The sequence below is a fragment of the Melozone crissalis genome, unplaced genomic scaffold, assembly GCF_028551555.1.
Source record: "Melozone crissalis strain CALT ecotype California unplaced genomic scaffold, PUWL_Pcris_2 ptg000086l_1, whole genome shotgun sequence".
Lineage (NCBI taxonomy): Eukaryota > Metazoa > Chordata > Aves > Passeriformes > Passerellidae > Melozone > Melozone crissalis.
In genome coordinates, this window is record NW_026535863.1 from 2,991,592 (window position 1) to 3,009,824 (window position 18,233).

Genomic DNA, 18,233 nt, shown 5'->3' on the forward strand with positions numbered 1-18,233 from the left:
TATTTATATTTATGATACTATATTTATCTTATTATACTATAATATTATTTACTTTATTTTACTTATTTACTTTATTATACTATATTATTCTAGGCTAATTAATTACTTTATTATACCATATTTGTTTATTTATATTTATTATACTATATTTATCTTATTATACTATGATATTATTTACTTTATTGTACTTATTTGCTTTATTATACCATATTATTCTAGGCTAATTAATTACTTTATTATACCATATTTATTTATTTATATTTATTATACTATATTTATCTTATTATACTATGATATTATTTACTTTATTTTACTTATTTACTTTATTATACTATATTATTCTAGGCTAATTAATTACTTTATTGTACTATATTTATTTATTTATATTTATTATACTATATTTATCTTATTATACTATAATATTATTTACTTTATTGAACTTATTTACTTTATTATACCATATTTATTTATTTATATTTATTATACTATATTTACTTTATTATACTATAATATTATTTACTTTACTTATTTACTTTATTATACTATATTATTCTAGGCTAATTATTTACTTTATTATACTATATATTCTATACATTTAAAACTGAATCTGCCAATCATTCAACCCTGCACACATTGCCCAGAATCTCTTGATTGTCACCCTCAGTCCTGACACACACACACACCTGGCCCTGACAGGCCAAGGAAACAAAACACCGTCACTGTGGGTAAATAATCTCCATATTACATTCTACTTTTGCACAAACACAGGCACAGCAAATGATAAGAATTGTGGTTTCTTTCTCTGATGTTCAGAGAATGTGAAACCCAGAAATATTGGGAAGAATTGTGCCTTGCTTTTTTTCCGTGAGGAGAAATGTGGGGCTCCAGTGGGGTGCTGTGTTTTGCTGCCCTGAGAGCCTGTTTTGTGCTGTGTTTTGCTGTGTTTTTCTGTGTTTTGCTGCCCTCAGAGCCTGTTTTGTGCTGTGTTTTTCTGTGTTTTGCTGCCCTCAGAGCCTGTATTTTGCTGTGTTTTGCAGTGGGGGTGATCAGGTGCCCCATCTGTCGCCAGGAGTGCCGGCAGATCGACCTGGTGGACAATTACTTTGTGAAGGACACCTCGGAGAGCCCCAGCAGCTCCGACGAGAAGTCAGAGCAGGTAAGGACTGTCCTGCCCCAGCCTCTGCCCTCTGGGGCTGCCAGGGCTCCTTAGGTGCCTTTTCCCCACCTCTCCTCTGCTCTCTGGGTCTGTCAGCTCTCCCCAGAACAATTCTTGTCCCTTTTCCCCACCCCTCCTCTGCCTTTTTCCCTCCCCTTTCTCCTCTCTGGTCCTGTCAGTTCTCCCCAGGACAATTCTGGTGCCTTTTCCCCACCCCTCCTCTGCTCTCTGGTCCTGTCACTGCTCCCCAGAGTGATTCTGGTGCCTTTTTCCTCAACCCTGCTCTGATCTCTGGTGCTGAGAGTGCTCCCCAGGACACTTCTGGTGCCTTTTCCCCTCCCCTTTCTGCTCTCCTGGGCTGCCAGTTCTCCCTAGGGTGATGCTGGTTCCTTTTCCCCCCAACCCCTTCTTCTCTCTGGGGCTGTCAGTTCTCCCTAGAGCAATTCTGGTGCCTTTTCTCCACCCCTCCTCTGCCTTTTCCCCACCCTTCCTCTGCTCTCTGGGGCTGTCACAGCTCCCCAGATGATTCTGGTACTTTTCCCCCATCCATCCTCTGCTCTCTGGGTCTGTCAGCTCTCCCTAGAACAATGCTGGTGCCTTTTCCCTACCCCTCCTCTGATTTCTGGTTCTGTCATTTCTCCTTAGGACAATGCTGGTTCCTTTTCCCAAACCCTTTCTGCTCCCTGGGGCTGTCAGTTCTCTGTAGAACAATTCTGGTGCCTTTACCCCACTCCTCCTCTGCTCTCTGGTCCTGTCAGTGCTTCCAGGACAATTTTCATGGCTGTCCCCACTCCTGCTCTGCTCTTTGGGTCTCTCAGCTCTCCTTAGAACAATTCTGGCGCCTTTTCCCCACCCCTCCTGTGCTCTCTGGTCCTGTCAGTGCTCCCCAGAACAATCCTGGTTCCTTTTTCCCCCAGCCCTTTCTGCCCTCTGGATCTGTCAGCTCTCCCCAGAACAATCCTGGTGCCTTTTTCCCTCCCATTTCTGCTCTCTGGATCTGTCAGCTCTCCCTAGAACAATTCTGATGGCTTTTCCCCCAACCCTTTCTGCTTTCTGGATCTGTCAGCTCTCCCCAGAACAATTCTGGTGCCTTTTTCCCTCCCCTTTCTGCTCTCTGGATCTGTCAGCTCTCCCCAGAACAATTCTGATGGCTTTTCCCCCAACCCTTTCTGCTTTCTGGGGCTGTCAGCTCTCCCCAGAACAATTCTGGTGCCTTTTCCCCTCCCCTTTCTGCTCTCTGAGGCTCCCAGCACAATTCTGGTTTCTGTTCCCCGCCAGGTGTGCACCAGCTGTGAGGACAATGCCAGTGCTGTGGGGTTCTGTGTGGAGTGTGGGGAGTGGCTGTGCAAGACCTGCATCGAGGCTCACCAGCGAGTAAAGTTCACCAAGGACCACATGATCAGGAAAAAAGAGGATGTGTCCTCAGGTGAGTGTTGGGTGTCACTTTGTCCTGCCTGCTCCAAAAGCCTTTTCTCTTTATATGTTAAAAAAAAAGGGGGAGGGTGATGGTAACAACCAGCTCTGTGTGTTTCCTTTCCCCCAGGATTTGGGAAAAGTGCACTACAAAGTTACCAGTGCAAAATTAGATGCTGTAAAAATAGAGGAAGAATTAAATTTATAACAGTGATACTTTGTGCGTTTGGAAAGGATTTAGATCCATTCTTAATAATCTTGCTAGATTAGTAGAATTCTAGATTAGTAAATTAGTAGAATTAGATTGTTTAGTAGAACAAGTAACTAAATGGAGGGGTTGAAATATGGAGAACTGTGGCATATTAAAAATCTTACCCATTCCAAATCTTGTCCAAGGAAATTAAATTACCCATTTTGTTGTATTTTGTTATGAGAAGCAATTATAGTTCTCTCTGTAGAAATGTGTATATAAGTTTACATAGTTATATAATTTATATAGTTAAATAGTTATATTGATATATTTTATATAGTTATATAATTTATATAGTTAAATAGTTATATTGATATATTTTATATACTTGCATAGTTATATAGTTTATAAAGTTATAGTTATATAATTTATATTGTTACATAATTTATATAGTTTATATAGTTAAATAGTTATAACTATATGTTTTATGTAGTTACATAGTTATAGTTATATAGTTATATAATTTATATAGTTACATAATTTATATAGTTATAACTATTTTATATAGTTATATAGTTTATATAGTTATATAATTTATATAGTTAAAATATATAGTTAAAATATATAACTATATATTTTCTATAGTTATAGTCATTTAGTTTATATAGTTATAACTATATATTTTATATAGTTACCTTCAATATATTCTGTTACTTTGTACTGATTTTACTGAGTAAATGTAGAATTTGAATCTGTTTTAGGTTTAATCCCTCAGTGAGCAAAATTGAATATGTGAATTGTGTGAAGGGTTTGTTCAGGTGTGCAGCCTTATTAGAAGTAAATTCTTGAGCTGTTGTTTGATCATACATCATTTGTAGCCTATTGAGGTGATGTGGAAAATCATCTCACAACAGGTCCAGCCTATCTGGATTTTATCATTTAGAACTTGTTGAGGTAATGTGGAAAATGTTCTCCAAACAGGTCCAGGGTATCTGGATTTTAGATTAGAAAATTCTGTTTGTAGATGGGTTAAAAGTTGTGATTTAGTGACTTTTAGGTTCTCCACAATGTGGATGTGTCTGAAAATGATCACATTGAGGAAGAGAGATCTCAACACTTTGCTCTCTTCATTTAAATTAATGTAAAATTAATTAGGATCTCCATAATTGTTTTATTGTATCCTTTCAAAGGAACAAACATTACTTTTCTTTCTAAAAATTGTTTAATAGTTAAAAAGTTTACTGTTGAGCTTAGTTCCTTTAGACAGGGATTTTATTTCATTTGCTCTGTCAAATAAACCTCATTTTGGAGAGGCTTCTCTTTATATCTTAATGAATATTTTTAATAAGAAATATTATACATTTAAGATTCAATGTATTAAGCCTCACAGATGAGAAACCCTTAAATTCACTCAAATTATAGGGCTCAAGAAAGAATTACTGATGTTTTTACAAGGAATGCTAAATTGTGACTTTAAATGTGATATTACAGCTCAGCTTTCCCTTTGATACCTGCTGGGAAGGGACTGAAAAGTGACTGTTCCAAAACCAGAAAGTTTATAAAAATATAAAATTATAATATATATAAATATTATAATATAATAATATTATTATAATATAATACTATAATTCCATAATATTATAATAATATCAATATTATAATGATAATATATTATATAATATATATTTATATTTAAATATAAATTATTTCAATTATAAAATAGAAAATATTTTATATTTTAAATATAAAGTTTATAAAATAAAGGTTTTAAAATAAAGTTTATAAAATAAACTTTTCATCAGCAATTGTATTTATTGTGATTGTGGGGAAGGGCTGGTCTTTGGGTTTTTTTCTTCCTAAACTCAAAGATGTGCCCTGGAGACTTTAAATTTCTCTCAGTGAGTGGCAGCTGTGGGTTCATCGGCTCTTTCTTTACAATAACTTGCATGATATAACCAGCTTCAGAATCATTGGAGAGTGAGGGAAATTCATTTAAACCCTACCTCCTGTACCTTCCAAAGGCTGCTTTCCTCTTTGCTGAGCTCAAAACATCTTCAGAACACTGTACAGGAATTTTTTAGTAACCCAGAACTATTTTTTGCCATTATTTGTTATTTGGGTGTTTAATTAACTTTTAACACAGGCAACATTTGCTTTGCAGTTCCCACTTCAATTGTGTTTGATTAAATGAGATGTTTGAAGGGATAAACTAGAAAATCCATGAGGTAAAAAGGGTTTTAAAAAACCTTTAAAAAAGGTTAAAAAGGTTTAAAAGGTTTGAGCCATCCTTCAGTGTGTCAGAGGTGAAATTAAATGGAATTAAATCTTTATAAAGACGAAATGAAATCTTTATAAACACATGTACACTGTGCTGGTGTACATGTGTTTATAAAAAGATTGTGTGCAGTCTTACAGGGCCTTTTGGGTGCTCATGAGAAAAGTCGAATAAATGAATAAAGCAGAATGAGTGAATAAAGTGAAAACCGCTCTAAACCACTGGCACTGTAAATCCCAGAGTCATGGAGGTTGGGAAAGAGCTCTGAGCTCATCAAATCCAACCCCTGGCCTGAAGTTCTCACAGTAACCTCAGCCTGAGAGCACATCTGGAGGTGCCTTTGCGAGTTCTTGGTTGTTGCTGGAAGTTAGTTGGGTTGTTTTGCTCTTCAGATTGTCTCAATTTTATCTTAAAATGCACAAATGGTTTGTTTTTAAAAACAGAAGCCGTGGGAGCATCTGGTCAACGTCCTGTTTTCTGCCCTGTCCACAAACAAGAGCAGTTAAAACTTTTCTGTGAAACCTGTGACAGGCTGACCTGCAGAGACTGTCAGTTACTGGAGCACAAAGAACACAGGTACAGACATACAAATATTCTAAATATTTCTGAACTCCTGTGCTGTGCTGTCTCAGGGGATGAAGTGGCATTGATGGGAGCTGCTTGTGTTGGAAATTCTGCTGCATTTACTCCTGGTTGGAATGAAGCCATCCCTTGCAGAAAACTGTGGTATTTTTTGGGAGGAATGATGTATCTGACTCTGTGTTCTTAGAAGGCTAATTTATTATTTTGTGATCTGTAATATATTAAAGAATACTGTAATAAACTATAATAAAGAATACAGAAATATACAGACAGAAGGCTTAAAGATAATAATGAAAAACTTGTGACTCCTTCCAGAGTCCCAACACAGCTTGACCATAATTGGCCAATAAATCAAAACAATTCACATGAAACCAATCAAACAAGCACCTGTTGGTAACCAATGTCCAAACCACATTCCAAAGGAGAAGCAAATCAGATAATTATTGTTTTCATTTTTCTCTGAGGCTTCTCAGCTTCCCAGGAGAAGAATCCTGGGCAAAGTGATTTTTCAAAAAATGAGATGGTGACAGAGAACCTGTGTGGAGTGATGGAAACTTGATCTTTGTCAAGTCCCCTAAGATGAGATTTAAGCCAAGATGGGCTGAGGAGGTTTGGTGGGATTCAGGTGTTCATTTGCCTGGCAGTTCCCAGTGCTGTCTCTGTGGTCAGGACGTGATTGGAAATTCCTGCAGCCCTGAGCACCTGGTGCTGTAAAAGAAGCAAAAGTGATAGAGTGAGTCATGGCTGAGGTAATGAATTTTCTGAAAGGGCATTTTTCGTTGTGCAACAGTCTTTAGGGGAATTTTGTAAAGGAAAGTCTAAATTTTGCCTTTTATATTCGTATATTCTTCTGGTGCAGAGGGGAAAAATGGTTTGGGTTAAAAGCTGCCTCATTCCAGGTAAAAGGAAATGCTGGGTTTGCTTCTGCTGGAAAAGGAGTTGGAATCCCTTTAAGACGCATTCCAACTTCTGCTCTTTATCAGCTTTGTCATGGAGTTGTTTGAATATCTGAACAAATATTTTGCAGTGTTATAATAGAGAATTTGGGGATAATTCATATTTATCAACCACTGCACCACTGCTTTTCCTTAACTCTTCTCTCTAAAGGTGTAATACTGAATTCAGTGTCCTGATTTTCTTTTTTTTTTTCTTTTTCAGTTTTTTTTTTGGAAAAGCTACTCTGTTTTTCTCAGAATAGTGATTATTCTCAGACAGCTACAGCAGCCTGTGGAAAACTTTTACTTTGAAATAATAATGATAATAATAACAATTATTGTTATTATTTGATAATAATAAAAAACTTTACTTTGAAATGACAATAATTATTATTATGTTAACACCCTCAAAACTTTTACTTTGAAATAACAATAATAATAATAACACCCTCAAAACTGTTACTTTGAAATAACATTATTATTATTATTATTATTATTATTATTATTATTATTATTATTATTATTATTATTATTATTATTATTATTATTATTTTACCCTCAAATATTCCTGCTCTGTTCTTTCATAAATATCCTGGGTGACTGCCTTGTCACAAGGGTGCTCTCCTGGGATTTATTCACTAATTTGGTCCTGTTGGTTTCTTTGCATCTGTTCTGTGCATGTTGCTGATGGATTAACAGATGGATCTGGTCCTGCTTACCTGTGCTCTTCCAAAAGGAGAATTTGTCATTATTAATGTGCTTTTTTTTACAGAATATTCTTTCCATATGGTTCTGAGTGCAGGTGTGAATTACAATGGTTAAGGCACTGCTTTGTCTGCCTGAAATACACCTGAGATTTCATGGAGAATCATGCCAAGTGGGAAAAAAATTGATTTTAATCCCCTGTTTTCTTCTTACCTGAAATCCTAATATTTTACCCCAAAGGAGAGTGAATCACCATTTCAGTATCTCCATGGGCCAGTGTTGAGAATCTCAATTTTAGAATTCCAGAATGGTTTGGGGTTGGAAGGACCTTAAAGATCATCCAGTGCCACCCCTGTCAGGGCAGGGATTGCTGGGGATTCTGTAGAAAGCTGACAATTTTGTGAGATTCCTCTAATTTGGGTTGTTTCCAGTCCACACACTTGGGAAGCTGGAAGTGCAATACTGAAAAAAAGAAAAGGATTTTGGCTGTAAAAAGAGTTACAGATAAATTTTAGCACTACAAGCTGCAAGTAGATTTTTCACATCTCCTTCAAGTGGAAACATAGTTTTGAACTTTATGAAAATAATTTGATGATTAAGGCACTGCTTTGTCTGCCTGAAGTGCAGCTGAGATTTCATGGAGAATCATGCCAAGTGGAAAAAATTGATTTTAATCCTGTTTTCTTCTTACCTGAAATCCTAATATTTTACCCCAAAGGAGAGTGAATCACCATTTCAGTATCTCCATGGGCCAGCGTTGAGAATCTCAATTTTAGAATTCCAGAATGGTTTGGGTTTGGAAAGGACCTTAAAGATCATCCAGTTCCACCCCTGTCAGGGCAGGGATTGCTGGGGATTCAATTTTGTGAGATTCCTTAATTTGGGTTGTTTCCAGTCCACACACTTGGGAAGCTGGAAGTGCAATACTGAAAAAAAGAAAAGGATTTTGGCTGTAGAAAAGAGTTACAGATAAATTTTAGCAGTACAAGCTGCAAGTAGATTTTTCACTTCTCCTTCAAGTGGAAATATAATTTTGAACTTAATGAAAATAATTTCAGAAAATCAGCAACTCCCAGATATTTCAAGTTTTGCTGTCTTTGGGCTTTAAGAATGCTATTTTTTTGGTATTGTACTATCTAAAATCTCATGCTGCTGTTTGTCTGCAAGAACTTTATCCTGTTCTTAGAAAAAGCAAAATTCCACCACTGAGAATGAAGAATCTCAACTCTTGGAGTTCAGATTTGTCTGTTGCTGGTACAAACTGAATTAACAGGAGTAGAGTTGTTTTTGTTGTGAATTATATTCTTTGTCTGAGTCCCTGTTATCATGCTTGTAATTTAAATAAAAAAACTGTCTTGCTGTGAGTTTGCTGACAATCCAGACAATCTTTTCCTTTGGATTGTAATGTTCTACACTGTGACAGAAGACAACACTAATTTCTTCTTCATTTTCTTTGGCAGATGCTGTAAATTGTTTCTAATGCACCTTATAGAATGCTTCATTAATTGCAGCAATTTTCTGCCAATTTGAATATTGACAAAACATTGCCAAGGTGTTCTGGGACATTAAGTTTTCCCTATTGTTAACAAATTACATTGCAGAAGCAGGAGGTTTATTTATTGCCAAGACAAGACTTAGCAAGTTAGGAATCCTGGATTTTGAGCAGTTGATCAGAAATTCATGGAGCTGCTTTAATTTTAATTCCCCTTGGCCATTTTCAGCAGAGACATTGTGTTTCTGTGGCATTTTTATTGCAATATTTTAGGAAAAGGCACCAAATTTTGTTATTTTCCCTCAGTGTTGGTACTTACCCTCTTTTCAGATGAAGTAATGGAAAGTACCTTTGATAGCAGCTGTTCAGCTGAAGAGCTTGGAAGGGAAAATTCTTCACTTGGAAGCAGCAGAGGTGGAAAAAACTTGAAGTTTATTTAATAGGGAAATTTTCTTCACGTTAAACGAATGCAGTCAAACATGAGCTGAAAAACTGGGGAATTTGGGATAATTTAGGGGGTTGTTTTTGGTATCCTTTAATTATGTTTAAGCTTTTGGTGCATTTTCCTCATCAAAAAAAGGAGGCACTGCATCCCTGTGTGGTTGGAATTGATGATTTCCCACAGAGATTCAATCTCCTGGCCAGTACCAAAGGACTTTTTTCAACATTTTACACACTAATCAGAATATTCAGAGTCTGATTTTTTTAGTGTTTTCTTTCTCTGTGGTTTTTATTTTTTTCTCTGTCATATTTTTTCCAAATTTCATGGCTTTGCACCTGAGTTTCAGCCCTCTGTCCCTTGGTAATCAGTTTTTCTCTTGCTGTTGAAAAGGTACCAGTTCCTGGAAGAAGCTTTTCAGAACCAGAAGGGTGCAATTGAGAACCTCTTGGCCAAACTTCTTGAGAAGAAGAATTATGTAAATTTTGCAGCTGCCCAAGTTCAAAATAGGTGAGTTCCCCAAAATAATCAGCTGTTACATTGGTTTTTAATGAGACACAGCAAAATGAATGGTGGGACTTGATTAACATACTGAACTTAATTCTGTATCTTAATTGCTTTTCATAATTTTTATGAACAAGACTCTGCATCTCTTGGAAGTTCTTACAAGAAATAAATGTTAAAGATTATGTTTTTTGTGACAACTTTGAGTAGAACCAAAGGTGTGACACATTCATTACAATATATTCAATATTTTTAATATATTTTAATATTCAATATTCAAATATTACAATGTTTTTATGTTTCATAGTAAGGCCTCTGATAACTTTGTAACAAGTTGAACTATTAAAATGTTTTTAATATTGAACTGTAACAGTTGAAGTATTAAAATATTTTTGATATTCAACTGTAACAGTTGAAATGTTAAAATATTTCTATGTTTCATAGTCAGGCCTCTGATAACTAACAAGTTGAAATATTAAAATATTTTTTAATATTCAGCTGTTACAGTTGAATATTAAAAAATATTTTTATGTTTCATAGGAAGACCTCTGTGTAACAAGTTGAAATATTTTAATATTTTTAATATTCAACTGTAACAGTTAAAATATTAAAATATTTTTATGCTTCATAGTTAAAGCTCTGATAACTTTGTAACAAGTTGAAATATTAAAATATTTTTAAATATTCAACTGTAACAGTTGAAACATTAAAATATTTTTATGTTTTATAGTAAGGCTTCTGATAACTGTGTAACAGTTGAAATATTAAAATTTTTAATATCCAACTGTAACAGTTGAAATATTAAAATATTTTTATGTTTCATAGTAAGGCCTCTGTGTAACAAGTTGAAATATTTTAATATTTTTAATATTCAACTGTAACAGGTAAAATATTAAAATATTTTTATGCTTCATAGTAAGGCCTCTGATAACTGTGTAACAAGTTGAAATATTAAAATAGTTTTAATATTCAATATTTTAAAATATATTTGAATATTGAATATTCAAAGATTAAAATAGTTTTAATATTTCAGCTGTAACAGTTAAAATATTAAAATTTTTTATGTTTCATAGTTAAGGCTCTGATAACTTTGTAACAAGTTGAAATACTAAAATATTTTTTAATATGCAACTGTAGCAGTTGAAATATTAAAATATTATGTTTCATAGTAAGACTTCTGATAACTGTAACAAGTTGAAATATTGAAATATTTTTTGATATTCAACTGTAACAGTTGAAATATTCAAATATTTTTGTTTCATAGTAAGACCTCTGATAACTTTGTAACAAGTTGAAATATTAAAATATTTTTAATATTGAACTGTAACAGTCGAAATATTAAAGTATTTTTATGTTTCATAGTAAGACCTCTGATAACTGTGTAACAAGTTGAAATATTAAATTTTTAAATATTCAACTGTAACAGTTGAATATTAAGATATTTTTATGTTTCATAGTAAGACCTCTGTGTAACAAGTTGAAATATTAAAATATTTTTTAATATTCAACTGTAACAGTTGAAATATTAAAATATTTTTATGTTTCATAGTAAGGCCCCTGATATCTGTGTAACAAGTTGAAATATTAAAATATTTTTATGTTTCCTAGTAAGGCCTCTGATAACTGTGTAACAAGTTGAAACATTAAAATATTTTTAATATTCAACTGTAACAATTGAAATATTTCATATGAAGGCCTGTGATAACTGTGTAACAAGTTGAAAAATAAAAATATTTTTTAATAATCAACTGTAACAGTTGAAATATTGAAATAGTTTTGTTTCATAGCAAGGCCCCTTGATATCTGTGTAACAAGTTGAAATATTAAAATATTTTTAAAAATTCAACTGTAACAGTTGAAATATTAAAATATTTTTATGTTTCGTAGTAAGGCCTCTGATAACTTTGTAACAAGTTGAAATATTAAAATATTTTTATGTTTCATAGTAAGGCCTCTGATAACTGTGTAACAGTTGAAATATTAAAATTTTTAATATCCAACTGTAACAGTTGAAATATTAAAATATTTTTATGTTTCGTAGTAAGGCCTCTGATAACTGTGTAACAAGTTGAAATATTAAAATACTTTTATGTTTCATAGTAAGGCCTCTGATAACTGTGTAACAGTTGAAATATTAAAATTTTTAATATCCAACTGTAACAGTTGAAATATTAAAATATTTTTATGTTTCGTAGTAAGACCTCTGATAACTGTGTAACAAGTTGAAATATTAAAATACTTTTATGTTTCATAGTAAGGCCCCTGATAACTGTGTGACAAAAACTAAGCGTGGATTTGAATAGGAAATTGTGGTTGGTTGTGGGGTTTTGATTGGGGTTTTTTTTAGGTAGCTTCAGTTCAGATTTCCAGGGTTGGCTGCAGTTCAGCCTCACATGGAGCCCCAGATCAGAGGCAGAGGCAGCTCGGGATCCCTGCAGCAGCAGCTCAGGGAATTCCACCCCGGCTCTCTGTGGTTTGCTGAGCCCTCTGCAGCTCTGAGGGCATTTGCAGAATGACACATCAGCTGGGGGTGGAAAGTACAGGGCAGCAGGAGGATGTGCACCGAGATAGAAAGAGAAGTTCTGATGTAAATTTTTAACTCCTTGTGGTGCCAGCTATATTTTAAAAAAAAAAATCAGTGTCAGGGATGAAGAACACAGAGCATGACCAAGGCAAATGTGTGAAAAAAAAACCCCAATGAAAATCGCTATTTTAGGTGCTGGTTTTCCATGGAACTTTTTGAAAGGTCCCAAAACACAACACCACAGTGAAGCATGGAAATGTTACACACTTGGAGAGACAATCACATAGGGAATAATTAAAATGAGAGCTCAAGAAATGTCACAGAACATTCTCTGATAGGAATTCCAGGCCAGGAATGGGTGATGGGATTAACACATTGTAATGGTGGGGTTTTTTTTGCCCAAGAATTTCTGGCATCAGTGAATTTCTGCAGCTGGGATTGTGTCAAGATCTCAGTTTTCTGCTGAGCCAAGTGGTTGGTGCAGGTGACACAACTCATTCCACTGGTTTGCTGGTGTGTGGGACACAAAATCCATCATGCTAAAAACTTCAGGGAATGGGAAAAATGAAGATATTACAATTTTGTTGTCAATGTTGGCACAAAATCACCATCACCTGTGGTGGTGGAGCATGAAAGTGTTGAAGGAACAGCTCTGCTGGAATAATTGTTGGGTGCCAAAGCCAAGGGTGGATGCCATGGACTTAATGAGGGGTTGGTTGGGTGTTTTTTGGAGTTGTGTTGTCACAAAAACCACGTGTGTCCCAGGTGCCTTCAAGGGCTCTGACTCCAGCAGTGCTCATCAGCACTGAGTGTTGGTCCTGTGGCTGGGTGACATCAGATCTTGATCTGGCAGCAAAAAAAACTCTTTAAAAAAGGACAATTTAAGTCTTCACGTTGGCTCATGGCAAAGAATTCTGCTAAAATTGGTCTTGTTAGATTAAGGCAGCGTAGGATCAAATAAATCCAGAATTTCCATGAGTTTAAGAAATGCTGTATTTCACATTCTGTGGCCAGAGCTCAAGGTGATTCGCTTGAATCTGAAGAAGCTGCAAATGCACTAAAACTGAGGAAAAATGGCAGTGATGAAGAGGTATAAAAATCTGGCAGCCAGTAGTATTAAAGCACAAGAGAATAATCTAAACTAATATCAGGCACATCATTAGTGAAATGTTTATCTCTTTATTAATTACAGGTCTGTAATAATTTATTTTTGTTACAAGGGAGGAATTAATTTGAAATTCAGGGTTGATTTTGGTTAATATAAATGGTCTTAAAAGTTTAAAGCATCAGATATAAATTTTTCATAGTGACACGATTTGGATATAAATTTATAAATGTCCATACAGACACATGTGGTTGTGGCTGGTTATTTCTCTGTATAAAATGTGTAAACTACAAGGACTTTCATATTATTTGTAGTAAAACAAGTTGTAAATTTGTATTTGGTAAAGTGACTGACAATCCATTGCTTTTTTTTTTGTTGTTTTTTAGGATAAAAGAAGTAAATGAAACCAACAAACGAGTAGAACAGGAAATCAAAGTGGCCATATTCACCCTCATCAATGAAATCAATAAAAAGGGAAAATCTCTCCTACAGCACCTTGAGGTACACTTGAAATAAAAAGCAGTGGTGGTGTTGAGTTTCCAGTCCCCTGTTGAGGGGAAATATTTGAAAATCGTTTGTTTGGTGTGATTGCAGGTGGGGCAGCACTGAAACTGCCTCTGAGGGATGTGCTGGAGTTAAATTTCTTATTTTTCCTCTCATCAGAGCTCCTTCAGTTTTGTGTCTGTGCCTCATATTCAAAGTTGGGTTCATTGTACAGGAGTGGCTGAAAATCCACTTTCCATGTTCTGTTTGCCATATTTCTGTATTATAACATAATGCTAAGGTGTGAATGATTTAATAATTCCCTCAAATAGCTTTTTAATGTTCATGTAAGAACAGAGCAGTATTTATACATGAAGGTGTAATGCTGATATTTAAACTTATATAATACAACTTTAGAGACCATGAGTTCAAGCATCCTTTCCAGATGGCATGTTTTGAATAATTGCATTGTGACTTTTATTAAAATCCATAAAAATTTTATCTGAACAGAGAAAATCCCTTGTCAGAAGTTGGTTCAGTGCATATGGCCATGCCATGAAAAATTTAAGATCAGATGAATCACAATAAATTTTTCAACAATTATTTGGCAAGGAAATCAAATGTTCCTGGAAGAATAGAGTAACTAGATCATTACTAAAAGGAATAATGCAAAATTACATGAACTTTGGCTTTTCTTATTTACCTAGCATGAATTAAAATTTCCTTGGGACATTTCCCTTTTGATCCAAAACCTGCCAGCAGTTTGCATTTTCCTCCTACATCTAAAAGTCTCGTTGTAACAAATTGCTTTACAATTTACATTTTACAGTTAATTTATTGCAATAAAGCCTCTGTTTCTTTGCAGAATGTCACCAAGGAGAGGCAGATGAAGTTGCTCCAGCAGCAGAACGACATCACTGGGCTGTCCAGACAAGTGAAGCACGTGATGAACTTCACGAATTGGGCCATTGCCAGTGGCAGCAGCACTGCCCTGCTCTACAGCAAACGCCTGGTGAGGCCACCTGGGGCTGCCAGGGACTCATGGCACCAGCAAGCACTCATCAGCTGTGGGGGTACCAGTTCTGGGGTTCTCTGGGTGTGGATTGAAGGCACTTGAGATGATAGTTCATGTTCACACTCAGATATTCATTATTTTTTATCAGTAAAACAGTCACTGCTGTGAGTTCAGCAGCTTTTCATGAGAAGGCACAAAATGGCCAACAATCTCTTGGTGCAAGGTCTTTTAAGACTAAACCATCCAATTAAGAACTGACACCTGGATTATTTTCCCTTTTAACCCAGTAACTGATCCCACAAAGCCCCCAGTGGGGACTTTTCTGCCCAATTACAAAATGCCACCCAAACCCATGGAGAAGGAGGATGAAGAAGAAACCCAGGACGACACCCTGTGCCCTCCATCTTGCTGCCATCCACCACATACTAAAAATCCCAAAACCTCAATTTCTCACCAAGTGATACACCTACACTACTCTGTGTAATCTATTTCACACTTTTGTGGATTCCAGTCTATCTTGAAGTTTAGGAAACTTTCTCCATGGATGAGGGTGAAAGTCAGTGCTCCCGTGGGGGTCAGGGCACCCCAGAGCAGACAGAGAAATATTCCCTGTGTGCTGGGGGTTTCCACAATCAGGGAATAATCAGCATTGACTCCATGATTACAGAAGGCTGAGCAGTCACTTTATTGTACTATATTATATTTCTCAAGAAGCTCATCCCCTTCCAGACAGTCCAATGCAGCTTTTACTTAATTGGTCAATCAATCCAAACACCATCCACTGTCCAATTAAGAAGTTTGGTAAACAAATGTTCATGATACATTCCACATGTGTACAACAACAGGTGCAGCAAGTGGAGATAAGAATTGTTTCTCATTCTTTTCTCTGAGCTTTCTCAGAGCTTCCCAGGAAAATCCTGGGGGAGAGTTATGTCTGTCTCTGTTCAGGGGATGTGTGATTACCACAGGGATCATCCAGTGCAGCCCCTGCCCTGCCAGACACCCCAAAATCCCACCCTGGGCATCCCTGGAGTGTTGTCCAAATGCTTCTGGAGCTCTGGCAGCCTTGGGCAGTGCCCAGCACCCTCTGAGGGAGGAATCTTTCCCTAAAATCCAACCTAAACTCCCCTGGGAGCTCCAGCCCTTCCCTGGGTCCTGTCCCTGCTCACACATCAGAGCTGTCCCTTTGAGGAAGAAGCTGCAGCCCCCAGTGAGGCTCCCAGAACACAACACTGTGAAACTTAGAAATGTTACACACTTGAAGAGACAGTCACATAGGTAATAATTAAACTGAGAGCTCAAAAAATGTCACAAAACATTCTCTGATAGGAGTCCAAGTCAGGAATTCCATGGGTTCCTCTTCTCCAGCAGAGCAAAGTGCCCTCAGCCACTCCTTGGTGACTGCACAGACCTGGCTGTGCAATTCTGTCCCAGTCCCTGTGTCCAGAGAGGGAAAAAATTCCAATATACCCAGAGTGAGGTAAGACACAAAGTCAAGTGTTGCTAACCAGCAGGATAATTCACTTTTATTGACATGAATACACCCAGTTCTGCACCTGCAGGCCCAGGGGTGTGCTCACCATAACTTTGCCAGTCTGGGAACATGTCCTGAGCCACAAACACAGAGGAGCAGGGAAATCAAATATATCCATAGTGAGATTAGGACACAAATGAGGTCAAATGTTGGTAATCCAGAGGATACACCCAGTTCTGCCATATGGGTCCATCATGGCACCCTATCTTCAGATCTTACAGCAGAGCCAAGCAATTGTGCAACAATTCACTCTTTACCAGAAGGGTTTAGGGAGTGTTGGTGTGCAAGGAATGGGGTCAGCTCTTTGAAGGCACCTCAGTGTTTCCCTGGACTCATTTTAGTAATGTTGTGGTGTAAGAGTGCTGCTCTGCAATCCTCAGAGTAAAGAAATTGTACAATGTGGGATTTTCCTGACAAATTGAGAATTCCCCAGGCTGTGAACCAAACTTGCTGCTGCCCGTCCTTGTTGGTGTTCCATGGCCTAAACACACACTTGTTTCTCCTTCTTGGTTTCTCTGTCAGCAGCAGTGTTTTTGTTTTCTCTCTCAGATAACCTTCCAGCTGAGGCACATCCTGAAGGCTCGCTGTGACCCCGTCCCTGCTGCCAACGGCGCCATCCGCTTCCACTGTGACCCCACCTTCTGGGCCAAGAACGTGGTCAATCTGGGTGAGAAACCCTGCTTGTTTCATCTCTGATAGTGGGAAAACTCCCTTGAATTGAGGATATTCATCCAACAGGAGTGAGTGCAGTGTGTCTCTTAATGCAGGATGCAAAAACTCAACCATAAAGTCTCATGACCCATCCAGCCCTGATTATCCTCCTTATCTGCTCTGTTCTTTCTTTTAGCAGAGCCGTCTCTAAATGGATATTGTTTTCCAGGATACAATGGATATTGTACTGGGATTGGTTCTAGGAATGGCCCTAATCACAGAGTGGTTTGGGTTGAAAAGGACCTTAAAAGTCATCTCATTGCACCCCGTGCCATGGCAGGGACACTTTTCTCTGTCCCAGCTGCTCCAAGCCCTGTCCAGCCTTGGACACTTCCAGGGATGGGGCAGCCACAGCCTCTCTGGATTTCACACTGGTTCTGTGCCATTTCCACTTAGAGTTTGCAAAGTGCAGGGTTGGAATGAGAGAAGAGGATGGAGCACAGTGACACAAAGATATCTGTTAGCACCTGCTTGTGAACTTCTCTGTTGGATAAAAATTTCATGGAAAATCTGACAAAATATTAGTTTTTGTGTGTACTCACTTCTTGCTCTGTGTCCGCCATCAAGGTTGGGGTGTTCCTGTCTTCAGTCAAGAGGGTTTATTCTCTGGGGCAGAAAGGAAACTGCCAACCTTAATAAAAAGGGACATGCAGATTCTACTAAGTACACATTCACAAATTGATTAAAAAATCAACATTTTGCCTTTCCATATAAAAATAGGACAGGAGTGGAGAGGCAGCATGGTCCATGACACTGGAGCCAGACAGGATTTGCTTGTAGCAGGGTTTGGTGTTGTGTTTGTAGAACCTGTTTGGAGTCACTCAGTGGTGGGACGCTCAAATATCTCTTCCCAGGCTTTGTTTCCTTAGACATAGAAAGCTTATACTCAACGTGTTTTTTTTCTCTTTTATTTCTCATCTTGTCCATTTCTTGTGAAAGCAGAGAAGTCATTTCTGTCTGTTGTGGCTTTTAGCCTGTGCAGTTCCAGTTCTTTCACTCTTCCCTCACAGATCATATTTTTAATTTTGCTGTCTGTTCTTGTAGTCCAAGTTCTCTTTTTGCTTTTATCATGTATAGTTATTGAAGACGCAAAGAGCTTAAATTTTAATTTTTAAAAATTATATTTAAATTTTAATTTTTAAGCTTTCAAGCTTAAATTGCTCTGAGAAA

General features: G+C 36.8%; 1 protein-coding gene across 1 annotated transcript in view; it reads left to right on the forward strand.

The window, feature by feature from the left end:
• Nucleotides 1-18,233, forward strand: part of TRIM33 (tripartite motif containing 33) — a 46,976-nt gene that overhangs the window by 14,045 nt on the left and 14,698 nt on the right. Inside the window, exons 2-8 of the mRNA XM_054290760.1 lie at nucleotides 1,038-1,156; nucleotides 2,435-2,582; nucleotides 5,478-5,610; nucleotides 9,581-9,697; nucleotides 13,707-13,821; nucleotides 14,669-14,815; nucleotides 16,902-17,019. Coding sequence (XP_054146735.1) covers nucleotides 1,038-1,156; nucleotides 2,435-2,582; nucleotides 5,478-5,610; nucleotides 9,581-9,697; nucleotides 13,707-13,821; nucleotides 14,669-14,815; nucleotides 16,902-17,019 — 897 coding nt within the window. The remainder of the gene's footprint in view (nucleotides 1-1,037; nucleotides 1,157-2,434; nucleotides 2,583-5,477; nucleotides 5,611-9,580; nucleotides 9,698-13,706; nucleotides 13,822-14,668; nucleotides 14,816-16,901; nucleotides 17,020-18,233) is intronic.